The sequence below is a fragment of the Podarcis erhardii genome, assembly GCF_964252035.2.
Source record: "Podarcis erhardii genome assembly, chromosome: 3".
Classification (NCBI taxonomy): Eukaryota; Metazoa; Chordata; class Lepidosauria; order Squamata; family Lacertidae; genus Podarcis; species Podarcis erhardii.
Window position 1 is genome coordinate 54485249 of NC_138507.1, and position 15064 is coordinate 54500312.

The 15064-nt window shown below is 40.5% G+C and overlaps 1 protein-coding gene across 1 annotated transcript in view; it reads left to right on the forward strand.

Moving 5' to 3' along the window:
* KPNA5 (karyopherin subunit alpha 5) overlaps positions 1 to 15057 on the forward strand; it is a 20312-nt gene extending 5255 nt beyond the window's left edge. Inside the window, exons 5-14 of the mRNA XM_081856194.1 lie at positions 179 to 273; positions 1601 to 1732; positions 2985 to 3073; positions 3327 to 3426; positions 3699 to 3862; positions 5132 to 5210; positions 8299 to 8424; positions 9305 to 9432; positions 9861 to 10039; positions 11456 to 15057. Of these exons, the coding sequence (XP_081712320.1) occupies positions 179 to 273; positions 1601 to 1732; positions 2985 to 3073; positions 3327 to 3426; positions 3699 to 3862; positions 5132 to 5210; positions 8299 to 8424; positions 9305 to 9432; positions 9861 to 10039; positions 11456 to 11643 (1280 nt within the window). The 3' untranslated portion in view covers positions 11644 to 15057. The remainder of the gene's footprint in view (positions 1 to 178; positions 274 to 1600; positions 1733 to 2984; positions 3074 to 3326; positions 3427 to 3698; positions 3863 to 5131; positions 5211 to 8298; positions 8425 to 9304; positions 9433 to 9860; positions 10040 to 11455) is intronic.
* The last annotated feature ends 7 nt before the right edge of the window (positions 15058 to 15064 follow it).

Consider the following 15064-nt stretch of genomic DNA (forward strand, 5'->3'; position numbering starts at 1 on the left):
AGGGAGATCTTAGCAACATTTTAACTTTATTATATCCCTATGAGTAACAGAGACAGTTATTTGGAATTCTTCATCCAAACCCAGCAGCCTAGCAGCTATATCTGCTGCTTACCTGTTTCCTTGGCTGAACTTTGGCCTAACATTTGTTTTAATCAGTCTAATTAACCTTTATTTTCAGAACCTAATCCTCCAATAGATGAAGTCATTCAAAAACCAGGAGTTGTGCAGAGATTTGTGAAATTTCTAGAAAAGAATGACAATTGCACTCTTCAGGTGAGTTCGCTTAATAATATATGTGCTAAGGCATTAGGAAAATGTCAACATTTGAAGAATTCAGATCCTTCTGCTGGGAGATGGTGGTGTTTTTTTTCTCTGAGACGTACCAGACATGAAGAGACAAATACACACACACAATAAAAAATACAAATTGAAGGTAGCCATGTTGACTTTCCTTGTAATTTTGCCTTTGGGTAGGGCCTGAAGGGCTTTTATTCCATTGTATATTTGAAATTTCCTGCCTCTGGAGGTGCAACAGGTGCTTACAGTGGCTCAGTTTTGGTGCCAGTTGAAAGTGTGCCTGTTTTGTTTGGCTTTTGGGTCTCCATAAGCTGCATGGTTGACTTTTTTTTCTGTAGTCATGAGGTTGTATGATAAGGTTTTCTCCCGCTGTATTGCTTTTCTCTGTGTTGAATATGTTTGTGGGTCTTAAACGTATATGTTAACTTGATTTCTCAAATTTAATGTTACATTGTGTCAACTGCCCTGGGATTATTATTAATTTTTTAAAAAATGAAGAGCTGTATGGTATATAAAACAAATAATAATAAAGGAGGCAGCACCTGGCCTGATGCAGTCGTGCAACGAGCAATAGTGCTGCATTAGAGATCAGGAAATAAGGATTTGAATTCTGCTTTTTGCACATGCTTCTAATCCTCTCCTCTGTATTAGGGAGGGATACTGGTTGTGGGAGAGAGGTTGTGATCTGTGCCTCGGTACATCTACGAGGCAGCTTTGCAGAATACTTCCATTGAGAGATATCCCAATGTTTCATTGCAAACATGTCAAAACATACATACACAAACACTGTAAAGTGGTATGTAAGTGGCGGCAACATTGGACTGGACCTCTGGCTGCTCATGCAGCTGCCATGGTCTTTCTTTGCTTCTTCCACAGAGCCTACTTGTGAAATAATTTTATTCTATTACATCTGCCTCCCACCATTCGGGAAAGGGTATCCACATATATCAGTATCATTTTAACAATCCTATGAGGCTGAGAGAAAGTGATTTGCCCAAGACTAGCAGTGGGAGATTTGTGGCTGAGCAGGAATTTCAACCCATATTTCTCCAACATTATTTTCAATAATATACTTTCAAAATAAAATGTTGGCTTATTTCATCACAAGAAATGGAAAATGTGGTTACAGAGTGTATTTTGTACCTAGGAAATAAGATGGAGAGAGGGCTGTTGTACTCCAGTTTTGCTTGCTGAATTTCCAAGGGCATCTAGTTTGCCACTGTCGTGAGCAGGCTATTCCTATGTTCTTAATCTTAAGCCACATTTTATAGTTTTTTTATTTAACTGTATTTTTGTCTTTTAGTTTGAAGCAGCATGGGCTCTTACAAACATAGCATCTGGGACATTTCTGCACACCAAAGTGGTAATCGAGACTGGAGCTGTCCCAATTTTTATCAAGTTGCTGAACTCTGAACATGAAGATGTCCAGGAACAGGTAACTTCTGTGGTTTTTTATCACTTAAATTAGAAAACAATAGTAGACCTCAAAGAACCTCAGGAGACAGGACCATGCAAACTTGGAAATGAGGCCCAGCGCCAACACATTGATCTAGTTTCGAAGTAATGTTAAACTGTGGCTTAGTGTTAATTTCCTGAGCCTGAGGCTTGTTCACAGAGTTTTGCTTAATGGGTTGATAGAAGCTGGGATTGTGGTTAAGGTTTCTCACCCTTAACCGTGATCTGCAGCCGAGGTTGGTTCTGTGGTTACAAATCTTACTTAACCACAGCCTCTCGTGCAGAAATGAATTGTTTCAGGCAAAACAAATTTGTCTCTGCCTGATAGAGCACACTAATTTTATTTACTTTTATGGAGCTTTGAGGGACGCGGGTGGTGCTGTGGGTTAAACCACAGAGCCTAGGACTTGCCAATCAGAAGGTTGGCGGTTCGAATCCCACGATGGGGTGAGCTCCCATTGCTCGGTCCCTGCTCCTGCCAACCTAGCAGTTCAAAAGCACGTCAAAGTGCAAGTAGATAAATAGGTACCACTTCGGCGGGAAGGTAAACGGCATTTCCGTGCGCTGCTCTGGTTCGCCAGAAGCAGCTTCATCATGCTGGCCCCATGACCCGGAAGCTGTACGCCGGCTCCCTCGGCCAATAAAGCGAGATGAGCGCCGCAACCCCAGAGACGGCCACAACTGGACCTAATGGTCAGGGGTCCCTTTACCTTTACCTATGGAGCTTTAGCCACTCTCCATTGATAGTTGTCTCCAGTAAAATAGGCACATGTTGAACCACTTGAATAGCCCCTGGGATGCAATGTAGGTACCTGGACAATGCTGCCTATTATGAGATTTCCATTCCCTTGGCAAGCTAGTTATCTATGGCCATTATAAGCTTCTGATACATTCATTCTTTCAGTGACTGCTCCTTTGCTATTGGGATTGTGTTTGTTGCTGGCATATAGGTGCCGTTGTTGTGCTGGGACTGAACAGCCTGATTTATTATATTCTGTTGCAACTTTACAACAGATTGAGCTGCAGAGGTAAACTCTTAGGGTGGCGCTTTCCATTCTTTTAGCGTAATAAGCTTAATTTAGGTCATAGCTTCTTGTCATATGTTCTTGAGTTTTATTTTATTTTATTTTTTAAAAATGCTAATTCTGTAATGTGAAGATAGCAGTGTACAAGAGTTGCAGTTAAAGACTTTTAAAAATGTATTAATATTAATTTAACCCTTTGTTTCTAAGGCAGTGTGGGCTCTTGGTAATATTGCTGGAGACAATGCAGAATGTAGAGATTACGTGCTAAGCTGTGGAATACTTCCCCCTCTCTTACAGTAAGTACTGATAATCTCTGGCAATAAATATTAATTTTACACATGTTTAAACATTGGAAATAGCTAGGCTTAATTTCAGGTTTTAAAAGGTTAGCTTGAAAACTGTTATGAATAATTAAGGCTGTAATCCCATGCACATCTTCCTGTACAACCCATTGAACTCAATGGCACTTACTGCTGAGCACACATGATTGTGCTATTATGTAATTTAGATGCTGTATTCTATTTCAAATTTGTTTGTTTTTCTTGACAGACTGCTAACACATTCAAACAGACTTACTACAACTAGAAATGCAGTCTGGGCACTTTCAAACCTCTGTAGGGGCAAGAACCCACCTCCTGATTTCAGCAAGGTAGAGTCCAATTTCTACTCTGTGAGGTGCTATAATGGTCAAAAGCATAAATTGCTTTAAAACAGTGTATTTCCTCATGCAAAGTCAATACAAACCAATCTTTCTTCAGTCTTAATTGGTGGGTCAATTTTTAGTCAGACTGTTTTGTTGTGGAATGAACTGAACTAATACCAAAGGAAGGGTTTCAGCTCTTTATAAAACTGCTTGCAACAGATATGAAATTTCTAAAAAGAGATAACGTGCATTTTCTTCTTCTTTTTACACTCCTGAAGGTTCGTCTTTGCTTAGGTGTTTTGTCAAGGCTGTTGTTTAGCAGCGACCCAGATGTATTAGCAGATGCTTGCTGGGCCCTCTCTTACCTATCCGATGGACCAAACGATAAAATCCAAGCAGTTATTGACTCTGGAGTCTGCCGAAGATTAGTAGAACTTCTGATGTAAGTCCCTTTTTAATAGAAGAATTACGATACTAGGAATCTGCAGCCAAAGATATCAACAGTTGTGTTCTCAAACCAATGTGTCAAAAGTAATGTAGTCTTTTTGAACCCCACTGTAACACAACAGTTTTCCCTCTGTCCTTAGGACCTTTATGATTCCCTCACCCACCCAATACATCTGCAGTGATTGTCACAGCACCAACCTTTCCTCCTCTGCATTATCTTAAATATTCTGTGGCACATTTGAAACTCTGCCAGATGCTAAGAAAGAAACTTGTAAAGTGCAGATATTTGAGAGGCATATAACCAGTCCAGTTTATTTTTATCTATTAGCAAAAACTGGATTTACGTTGTACAATATAAGCAATAGGACCTGAAGCAAAATGTTGCAGTGTGGAGGGCTATTTCCCCCCTTTCTAAGGTACACCATGACTTCCCCCTCCACAAACAGTCAGCATTCTGTGTCCCCTAAGTATGCTTAATCCTCATTCAGCTTTTTTTGTGGATTTTCCAGCTTTATTCCCTCTCCCCACCCCCACCCCGCAAAAAAACGTTCTTCTGTACTTCTACATACTTTGGAGTTCCCTGCCAGCCTGTTAACCCTTCACCCTTGTGTGTAGATAGTACTGCCTTGGCTATGGAAGAAATAGCACTGAATGAGTTTGTTATTTGTATGTACAAGTGGGACCTGAAAGGAACTGTTGCAGTGGGAACTCCTTCTGTGCCAGCCATGCAGACTGGATACTCCATTCCATTCCCCCTTCCTCCTGGTTTTCTCTTTCTCTCCTAACAGATCTTCAACATGTTTTCCATCCCACCTCCCCAGTAAATCCTGGGGTTCCCCCAAACATATCAGAACCTTTACCTTATATCTCAGTAGCCCCTTCTGGGCTAAAGAGCTGTCATAACTCAACACCGGAATTTAGTATAAAAATTGATAATAAGCCATAATCCAAACAGCTGCTGGTTTAGCTCATGTGTTCAATCTTCCATTCTTGTCTGTGTCTGAGACTTGCATGCTGTGACATCTCCAAACAATAACCGTATTTTTCCATGTATAAGACGCACCCATGTATAAGACACCCCCTATTTTGGGGGACTACAAATTAAGAAAACACCCCTCAGCACTACCCGTGTATACGGTGAGCCCCAATTTTAAACCAATTTTTTTGGTAAAAAACCCCTAGTCTTATACACGGAAAAATACGGTAATCTATTTTAGGGTCTGAGAATAATTTAACCTGCTCTATGCACTTTTGTTTTCTCCAGGCACAATGACTACAAAGTGGTATCGCCTGCATTAAGAGCAGTAGGAAATATTGTTACGGGCGATGATATTCAAACACAGGTCAGTGGAGCTTTTTGAAAAACTTTAGTGACAACGTGTAATGGTTTAACTTTGTTTTTTTGGGGGGGGGCGGTTTCAAGAGATTGCAACAGGATACTTTGTTAATATTTTGCAATGGATATAGATCAGTGTTTCCCAACCTTTTTTGGGCAAAGGCACACTTGTTTCATGAAAAAAATCTCGAGGCACACCACCATTAGAATATGTTTAAAAAAATAACTCTGTGCCTATATTGACTATATATAAAGTAACTCTCTTTAATAGGAATCAAATAAACACAAAGAAAGTATTTTATAATTACTTTATTATGAAATAGTAAGTAAACAGAAATATGAAAAATTATAAAATACTTTATTCAGTGCGCAACCTGGGCCTGTTTGGCTGAACACAAAGCTGATATTCTGGCTGGAATCGAAGAAAGACACACACGTAGCTCTTCGTCAACAGCTCTCAGTCTCTCTCTGTATTTAGTTTTTATAGCAAATGAAGGAAGAGTAAGCAGGCTGGGGTGGGTTAAGTAAGGGCTGAAAGTGCCTAGATGAAGTGGGGGAAGCTAGAGAGGAGGTACATTCTGACGTTTGAGGATAGACTAGGTTCTTTATGTGAATGATAGGTGAGTTATTTGACAGATCGAACTGAGAGCAAGGTGTGGCTTGTGTAGCTGGGGTGGACATGAATGTTTGGGGTGCAAACCCCAGGCCGGCCAGGTCCGAGGGGGGGCAGGGAGAGACGGGCCTGCCTGCCTCTGCCTGCGCTGTGGTGTGTTTTGCCCCGACCGACGGACGGACCGACCTGCCAGCTGTCTCCGCAGTAGCAGCGCGGACTGGAGCTCCGTCATTCTCCCCGCCGGTGCCCGGGGAGGGGAGTGTGGGGCGGCCGCTGTGGAAGCGACGGCGTGCTCCTCCTCCTCCTCCTCCTCTTGCCGGGCTAGAGCCAGCCGGCTAGCGCTCGCCCCTCCTTGCTCGAGCCGACCCCGCCGCCGGGGGCCTTCCCGTCCTCTCAGCGGCGCCGCCTCGCGTCCCTCGTCCAGGGGTTGGGAGGGGGCTGGGGGGGAGGAAGGGGGCGAGGGGGAGCAGCCGCCGCCGCTCCTGAGGAGATTCTGAGGCGGTGGCGGGCGACGCGTGGCGGAAGAGGAGGGGTCCCGCCAGCCCCGCGTTTCTCTCTCTCTCTCCCTCACGGAAACCTTCCCCTCAGCTTCTGCCGCTTTTTCTCTTCTTTCCCTCTTCCTTTTTTTTTTTTTTTTTTTAAATGAAAAATCTTTCCTTTCTCTCTTTTCCAGCCCCCCCTCCCCTCTTCACGGAATTTCACTGCACTCGGGCGCCGCAGCGCGCAGGCGTACTGCTCGCTCCTCTTTCCGCGCAGGCGCCTTCTCTAGCTCTTTCACCTCCTTTTCTTTCTCTCTCGATGGTCCGCCTACAAAGGAGCGAGGGAGGCGCCCGCCATGTTTGGATTTGCATCCAGCAGGAGATGCCGCCGCCGCCCCGCCTCTCGCCGCCGGACTCGCCCGCCTCCCTCCCACGGCACACCAGGCAACGTCTCGTGGCACACTAGTGTGCCGCGGAACACCGGTTGGGAAACACTGATATAGATGGTGCTGATTGAACAGATGGAATGTTATCCAGACTTATGTATAGTCGAGGGGAAATCTGCCTTTCTTGCAGAAGAACTGTCCTTAAACTATCAAAAAGCCATATTCTTTGCGGCAACTGACATTATTTCACTGAAATGTGTATTTTCTTGCTTCACTAAGTTAGAAACTAAAGAATAACAATAATTAATAGTAATGCAGTTATATGCTAAAGTTACTGTGGCTGAGGTCAGACTTTTGTCATTCTGAATGTTTTAAAGCAGGGCATCATAAAAAGCAGACCTTGGTGGTTTTATAGCAAAGTACAAATTAAGAAGGTGTTGGCACCTGAACAAGTGTACAAGATTATTAAACATAATTATGGTCCATGCTATAGCTTGGCCTGCTCCTCACCTCTCCACAGTCATACCTTTTTGAATCTTGAACACCATTTTTAAAACAATCTTCTTTTGTAAGGTGCCCAGTCTGTAATCAACCACCTCCAAAAAAAAATTCAATTACATAGTCTGATTTTCTAGCACTTTGTAACTGCCCTCGGAATATAAAATTCCCACTTTCTCATATTTCTGCTTACATTTTGAATTGAAACTGGAGGCGACTTTTGACAAGTGGAAGATGTCTTCTGTTCACCAGAGGGCTGTTGTGTAATTTTCCACAGAGACTCATACAAGGAAAGCAAAACTAAATCCCAGGGTGATGATGCTCTTGTGTAACTGGAAGCATGAGAATGGCTATAGAACAGGGATGGAGAATCTCAGGCCTTGAGGCTTACAAGTGACCTGCTAGACCTTTCTGTCTGGCCCCAATGCTTCCCCAGGCCACACACACCCTTTCCTTCCTCTGTTGTCTCACTCACTTCAGCATCGAACTGTGACAATGCTGCTTGCTTGGCTGAATGGAAAGATGTAGGTGTGTGTGTGGAAGCCTCTGGCTTTTACATGGCAGTAATGTAGCCTACTTGACAAAGGTAAAATAAAAGTCACACCTGTTGATCTCCACACTTTCGTTTCTGGCCTCCCAGAAAGTTGCCCACAAGAGACTATGACCCTCAAACTGCAAAGCATTCCCCATCCCTGCTGTACAGCTTACCTGTTACAGCATTGTGCAAATTCTTATAGTGCTGGTGGAGAAGGGCTGCGAATTTATAATTCTTTTTCTGTCAGTTAGATCCAACTCTTTGAATTTAGGTAGCAATAAGATTCTGTCAGATTTTTTGTTAGAGCTAAAACTCCCATTCTGTTTTTGTGCTCCATTTCCGCTGTATATTGCCTCTTGTGACTTTATTGGGATCTTAAATAGAACATTTTTTTCAAAAACGTGTGATCATAACTTATTCTGTAAATATACTGCATATGCCATTATAGTATTTAAAAATAACTCTGCAGTTGTAACTATACCTGTGACTATTTATTTCAACCGTATGGGCTGTGTTTGGATATATGGACTACATTTGATTATACACTGCTTAGGCAGAACTTTTCATCTTTCAAATTATTTTAGGTAATTCTAAATTGCTCTGCATTACCCTGTCTCTTACATTTGCTGAGTAGTCCCAAGGAATCTATACGGAAAGAAGCTTGCTGGACAGTTTCTAATATTACTGCAGGAAACAGAGGCCAAATTCAGGTAATATATTTGGGTCTTTCTGACAGTGCTGACATAGCAGTGGACCATGTCATATTTGCCTTTACTTAACTACTTCTCCATCTGTTCCTGATGCAAATCTTTGTATCTTCCACATGCTGAATTATGCTGAATAGCTGGGGTATATACCCCAGAACGTAGACTGAACATCTTAACAAACACTGCATCATAGCAAAAGAATGTGCTCAAGATTGCCTTTAAATCAGGGGTGGCAAACCTTCTGAGATAGGAGAGGCTCCTATGTGGGTATCTCTCTCTCTCTCTCTCTCTCTCTCTCTCTCTCTGTGTGTGTGTGTGTGTGTGTGTGTGTGTGTGTGTCTAGAGCCCTTGTAGGGGTTGGCAGTCTTCAGTAAGGCCCTCAGTCTGAAAAAAGATTAACCTCAAACGGTCATCTTGGCATACCTCCAGTTCACGTCCTCATCTTTGTGAGAAGGGTTGATACTTCTACTCCAACTTGGGTCCAGTTTTCAAAGTCAGTTGTCTGTTAGGTAAAAATGACAGCGGATAACATCCAGTTCACTGCTTGTCAAACAAACAGGAGTATTCTTGGGTAAGATACAATTTGCCAGTTTCTCCAAAGAAACTAAAATTCCCATGGCTTATTATCTGAATGAGATTTGTGTAAAGGCCATTCTGAACTTGCCAGTGTTCTGGGAAAAGTAAGCAAAGTGTTATGGACAACTTGCTAAGCATAAATTGCCAATTTTTCATAAAGTCCCTGGGGTCATTTTCTTTTTCCAGAAAAATTATCACTGTGTCTTTTCAAGGAATGCATTTAAAATGTACTTTTCAGTTAAGTTCACTGGTTAGTTTATCGACTTTAAGTTATACTTCAGTGTTCTACTATTCCTTTTTCTCCTAGGCTGTTATAGATGCAAATATATTTCCAGTATTGATTGAAATTCTTCAGAAAGCTGAATTTCGCACTATAAAAGAAGCAGCATGGGCCATCACTAATGCAACATCAGGAGGGACTCCTGAACAGATTAGGTAATGGATTGCAATTGATTCATAGGTGATGGGAGTGGATATTTTGACTTTCCCCTGATCATTTTCTAAACTATTGTATGATGCCATGAATACTTTTCTGTGTTTCTAGTACTTGAAATTATAATTTATTTCGATTTATGCAGAAAGGGGAGCTAAAATCAACATGACTTTCATTGTAGAAGTATAGCTAATTGATATAATGTGTGTATGTGTGCTTGTGCACGTGTGTGTGTATATATTTCATGTATTAAAATGTGTGTGTACATACACAGGAATATGCTCTAAAAAGTCAAGTGTGTCCTCTATGTTGTTTGTGAAAGTATCTTCATGCGTCTATCCTGGGACAGTGTTGCATCAAATAAGTACTGATCCAAGCCTCTTTGCTCTTTCTGTTTTGTTTTGTTTGTTTTTTACCTACTGTACCAAAGTTATTTGGTGGCTTTAGGCTGTACCAAGCCTCTCTGTGATCTTCTGACTGTAATGGATTCTAAAATAGTTCAGGTGGCACTGAACGGACTTGAAAACATTCTGCGACATGGAGAGCAAGAATCTAAACAAAATGGGATTGGGGTTAATCCTTACTGTGCCCGTATAGAGGAAGCGTACGGTAAGAAATTGTGGTGTGAATGCTGCAAGCCTATTACCAGTATAAAATAATTCCACTGAATAGTTGGGTTACTGTTGTTCTGCTGAAATCTTTGTTTAGAAATTAGAGCAGCAGCCCTATGCAGTTTTATTTGAGACTGTTCCCCATTGAACACCGAGACATAGTCCTGAGTAAACATGCATAGGAGTGGGCAAGAGGACTCTAATTTCTGTAGTGAAGGCAGGTCCCACACATTGGCCAGAAGTGTATTTTATATAAATGAAGAAAATTTCTGAAGTTATTTAAGTAAGCAAGCAGTAAGCAGTAGAATTGAGCTAGTGAGCAATAGAATCACAGGCAGAACCAAATCTTCCAAATTTGGAATCATTCGTAATATTACATGTCCCAACGTAATCTACCCTTCTTTGTAAATCTTTGGGAGAGGATTGCAAATTTCTTAACAAGGCCCTGAAGGGAGTTCTTGTATATTTGAGCTCGCTGTTAAAAAGATGTAACAACTGAAGGTCATAATTCTTGGCTGGCTTTTCTGCCAAAGCCAGTTGTGGTTGCTAAGGCCTATTTTATCCCAGCGCATGCTAGTGCTCCATCTGCTTTTCCTGTAGATTGCTTGCTGGTTTGGCTGCTCCAGGGCAAGGTGTGCTAGTGCATCAACTTGGAGCAACCTGGGAAGCAGCCCATCAGCCTTCCCAGCAGGAAGATTGGCATGGAGTCTGCTGGCCTGGCAGGTGTATAACCAAGGCACTAAGCAGATGGGCAGGCAAAGAACCCCAGGCTTTCCTCTCCTGTCTTCGAGCTGGAAAGAGGTGGAGAATACCCAGGCAGCTCTGTGGTTGGTCGGCAGGCTAGTTGCTTCTCACACTGGCCAGAGAGCAGCAGTGATGTACAAAAATATGGAAGCCTGATTATAATGCACTGAGTGCAGTAACATTTCAAACTGAGGATTTTGTTTAGTGGGTTATGCTGTGTTAGTCATACTCTAGAGTAGACCCATTGAGATTGAAGGCTTTGAGGGCTCCACTCTGAGTATGATTTCATTGGATATCATCCACTGGGTGTAACTGTACATTGTTTTCTTTATGTAAGCAACCACTGATCTGTGTATTTCTCACTTCTTGTCTACTAGGTAGATATTTGAAGAGAAATACTATTTTGAATGTAGGTGGCATGCATGCTGCCTGCAGTCTGTAACAAGCACATTTCGAGTAGTCCGTCTAAATTAGTGAGATTATTTTGGAGTAACTCTATTGTAGATTGAAGCCTTAGGTTCAGTAAATATTACAGATGCATTTAGAATTTAGTGTTTCCTCTTTGCCGCCTACTCACATGATCCTCACGTATTATGGCCAGTTTATTTAGCTGTTTAAGAAAGTATGTACATCTTAAACCACATGTGCGCTCTCTCTCTCTCAAATTTAGGACTAGATAAAATTGAAATTCTTCAAAGTCATGAAAACCAGGAGATCTACCAAAAAGCTTTTGATCTTATTGAACATTACTTTGGTGTGGAAGAAGAGGATGCCAATATTGTACCACCAGTGGATGAAAATGAACAGCAGTTTTTGTTCCAGCAGCAGGAAGCTCCAATGGAGGGATTCCAGTTGTAACCATTCAGTTTAAAGCAAAATCAGTAGCTTATCATGGTAGCCTCCATTTGTGGGCCAAAGACAGGAAAGGTGGAAATGTTTTGCTGGAGACGGATGAAGAAGCAAACTCATACGTTTATGTGTTTTTGTGTCAGACACAAGTATTGGTTCATTCTTTTTTATATGTGTATGTTTCCATTGTCTTACGTGCAGAAAATCCGACTAATCACAACTGAAAGTTTAGAATAAGGCTTGAATAGTGACCTCAGTAAGACATTGGAAACTGATGCTGAGTTTTCAAGCAGTTGTTAAAAGGCAAAATGGCGCATAAACAGCTGTTGATATTTTAAATTTTGGCTGTAGGGTTCACGTGCCCATTCTACACTAAATCTACCTCTTTGCGTTGGAGCAAGAAATATGTTTCAGAACTGACGTATATATGAGCTCCTAGTAAAAGCTAAGCTTAAAATGTGAACATTATTTATTTAAATAGTGGGAAATATAGTTTTATGCGTGATACTTTGTGATAAACTGATGGAATATATTTATATTTAAAAGCATAACACTTACTGGGGTGCACTGCTGGTTACATGACATAACCTTACAATGTAGGAAAAAAATGGTTTTTCTGCTATGTGAAAAGGGATGGTAGCTTTGTAATTTATATAGCCCTTACCTAGCCATGTCAGCAAAATTCCCTCTTCCTCTTATTTCTTCAGTGGTATTGCAAATAGGTTTGCCAAGTGTTCAGCTGGCTCCTTCAACAGCAGCTAGATGGGCAGTGGGATAATGTTTGCCTCCATGCTGTGAAATGTATTACCTGCTGATTTTTGTGCACCAAGTTGCTGTTAAAAGGCATGAGAGCAGGCTAGGCTGTTTTTGGTCAGTTGGCAACCTGATTACAAAATGGTTAAAAATTAGTTTGCCTTGCAATGACCTCTGTGTTCTTGTGAGGATGAGGGAAGGTTTCTCTGTATAGAAGACTCCATGTTGTAACTTAAATGCTACCAAAGTGTGTGAAACTGCAATATTCCCTTTTCTTGAAACAATGATTACATGCTTTATTTACACACAGTCCATGTATTACATTGACCCAAATACACTAATGCATCTCATACGACTTTTGGGGGAAGTTTTTTTTAAAAAAAACAACAACAACAACAGACCGGTCATGGTATTTCCGGTTTGCAGCAGTGCTATATTGGGAGAACATATTTTTCAGTTAATTGAAATAAAGATCGGTTTCACTGTAAATATGATAGTAGGTGTTTTGAGTATGCAAATTTCTCTGACAATTTATGCAAAGTGTTTAAATGATATGATGCCAGGCAATTTAAAAAATAACCTAAATTCAGACCCAGAGACCCATTTTGTCGCTAGCTTTGAATCCACATGGTTATTTATTTATTTATTTATTTATTTATTTATTTATTTGGTAGCACAATTAAAGGACTCCGATTAATTTTGCTTACCACAAATGTATTGATCTGTGTGACGTATATAAAACAACTTGTATATAATTGCAGTTGATTGCCTTTTTTCATAGTATTGGGTAATGTTAAACAAAAGCAAAAATAGATGCACTCCAAAATCTAAGGGAGCTCTTTATATTGTACCTGCAAACAAATCCATATGTTAAAAGTTTAAATCTTGATCTTTCCGTCTTCTGTTCCAGTCCTATGAGCATGATCAGTGCAAGGACCTGCCATAGCCAGGCTGGGTTTAGACAAAGCAGCTGTGTTGCTTATGCATCTTGCATAGCTGTTGAAAAATTATCCTTCAGTGGCAGATGCGTATTGTGAGGAATTTCTGTGTGAAGAAGCTCAGAGTACCGGTCGGCTGTTAGACACTTCAGTATCTTACATACATCTTGCTCCATCCCCTGGGAGACTTTTGCTCTCCATAGTTGTGAGACCTGGAAATGCAGTAACAGATACATGCCTAGCCTTCTGTGATGCGCACAGGTCTTTGTAGCCAGGTTCACAAAGGCATTGTAGCAGCAATGTCCACTTCTAAAGGGTTATGGAGTTGATGTTTGCCAGAGGAGGTGCTGTAATATTAATAGCTGTAGCTTATGTAAAGATAGTGAGGTACAACTAGGGGGGAAATGCAGGAATGATTGCTGGAAATCAAATGTATCGTGGGGAGAAGAATTGTGCAGCTAGCTATGAATTCTGTTTGTAGCTTTGAACAGGTAACACTTGATATAAGGGTGAATTTGTCCCCTTTTTTAATAGTTTTAATTGGAAATGTTGGTCCTGAGTGTCTTATATCATTCATTCCAAATATAGGTTAATGAAAGTGGTCAGTAAAAAAGATAAATTCATCAGAATTGCTCTAGTATGTTAAATAAATGTTCAGGGTTGACAGGGTATCCCATTGTTTTGCTATATTACAAAAATTGCCAGTTGTGCCTGCTCTTAATTGGAGAATTCAGTAGATACTATCATCAAAACATTTACATCTGAGCCAAACTCAAGACTTTATACAAACCGTAGAAGAAATAGACATATTAGAGACAAATGAATTTAATGTGTAATTTGGATGTCTCTTTGAGTCTAGTCTATAACATGAATTTGGAAACTTCCGAGAATCATTGCTGAAGCTGTACGATTTTATATGGTTAATTTGGATCTTTTAAATACCGGTATTTGATTTGACTTCAAAATCACTCTTATGCATGAAACTGAGAAGTCTTGATGCTTAATAGAGGGATGTTGGAGGTGAAACCTTTTATCAAAACATGTGTGAGTGGCAACTGTAGTCTCTTGGATTTAGTAGTCAATCCAAAATGGTTTGGGGTTTTTGAATTTGTATAATTAAACCATTATGGTGTTTCCCTGGTGCAGGTTGTGTGATTCTCACATAAATGCCTCATCTTGACATGACCTCAGTCTATGCAACCATGCCAAGTATTTATTTCAGATACAATACCATATCTGAGTTTTGTTTTATGTTTGGGTCCCTGCACTTTTATCATTGAATAATTTATTCATTTTGCTATTACATTTATAGTATTGCCTTTTTAAAAGGGTGTTAAAGAAATAATGGGCATTCATTCAATGATTGGTTTACATTTAGAAAATGATTATTAGTTGGATTGTTTAACAGAAAATAATTATTACTTTTACATTTGATTCCAGATTGATTTATTTGCTTGAACCTTATTAACTTATTAACCTGCAGATTTATTTGAAAAAATACAGATTATGAAACTGCTACAAAGATTCACATCTCCAATAAGAGTTGTTCTTGGTCATTATTGTTACTGTGTTTTTGAACATTCATTTGTAATTTGATTGATACTGCATCTTTAAAGACACACTAGAGGCTCTAACTGAACAAACTTACAAATAAGAACAGTATGCAATATTAGGGAATGTTACTACTATAAATGCTACAATACAAAACTAATAAAGCTATTTTGCAAAGGCAGTGTGTG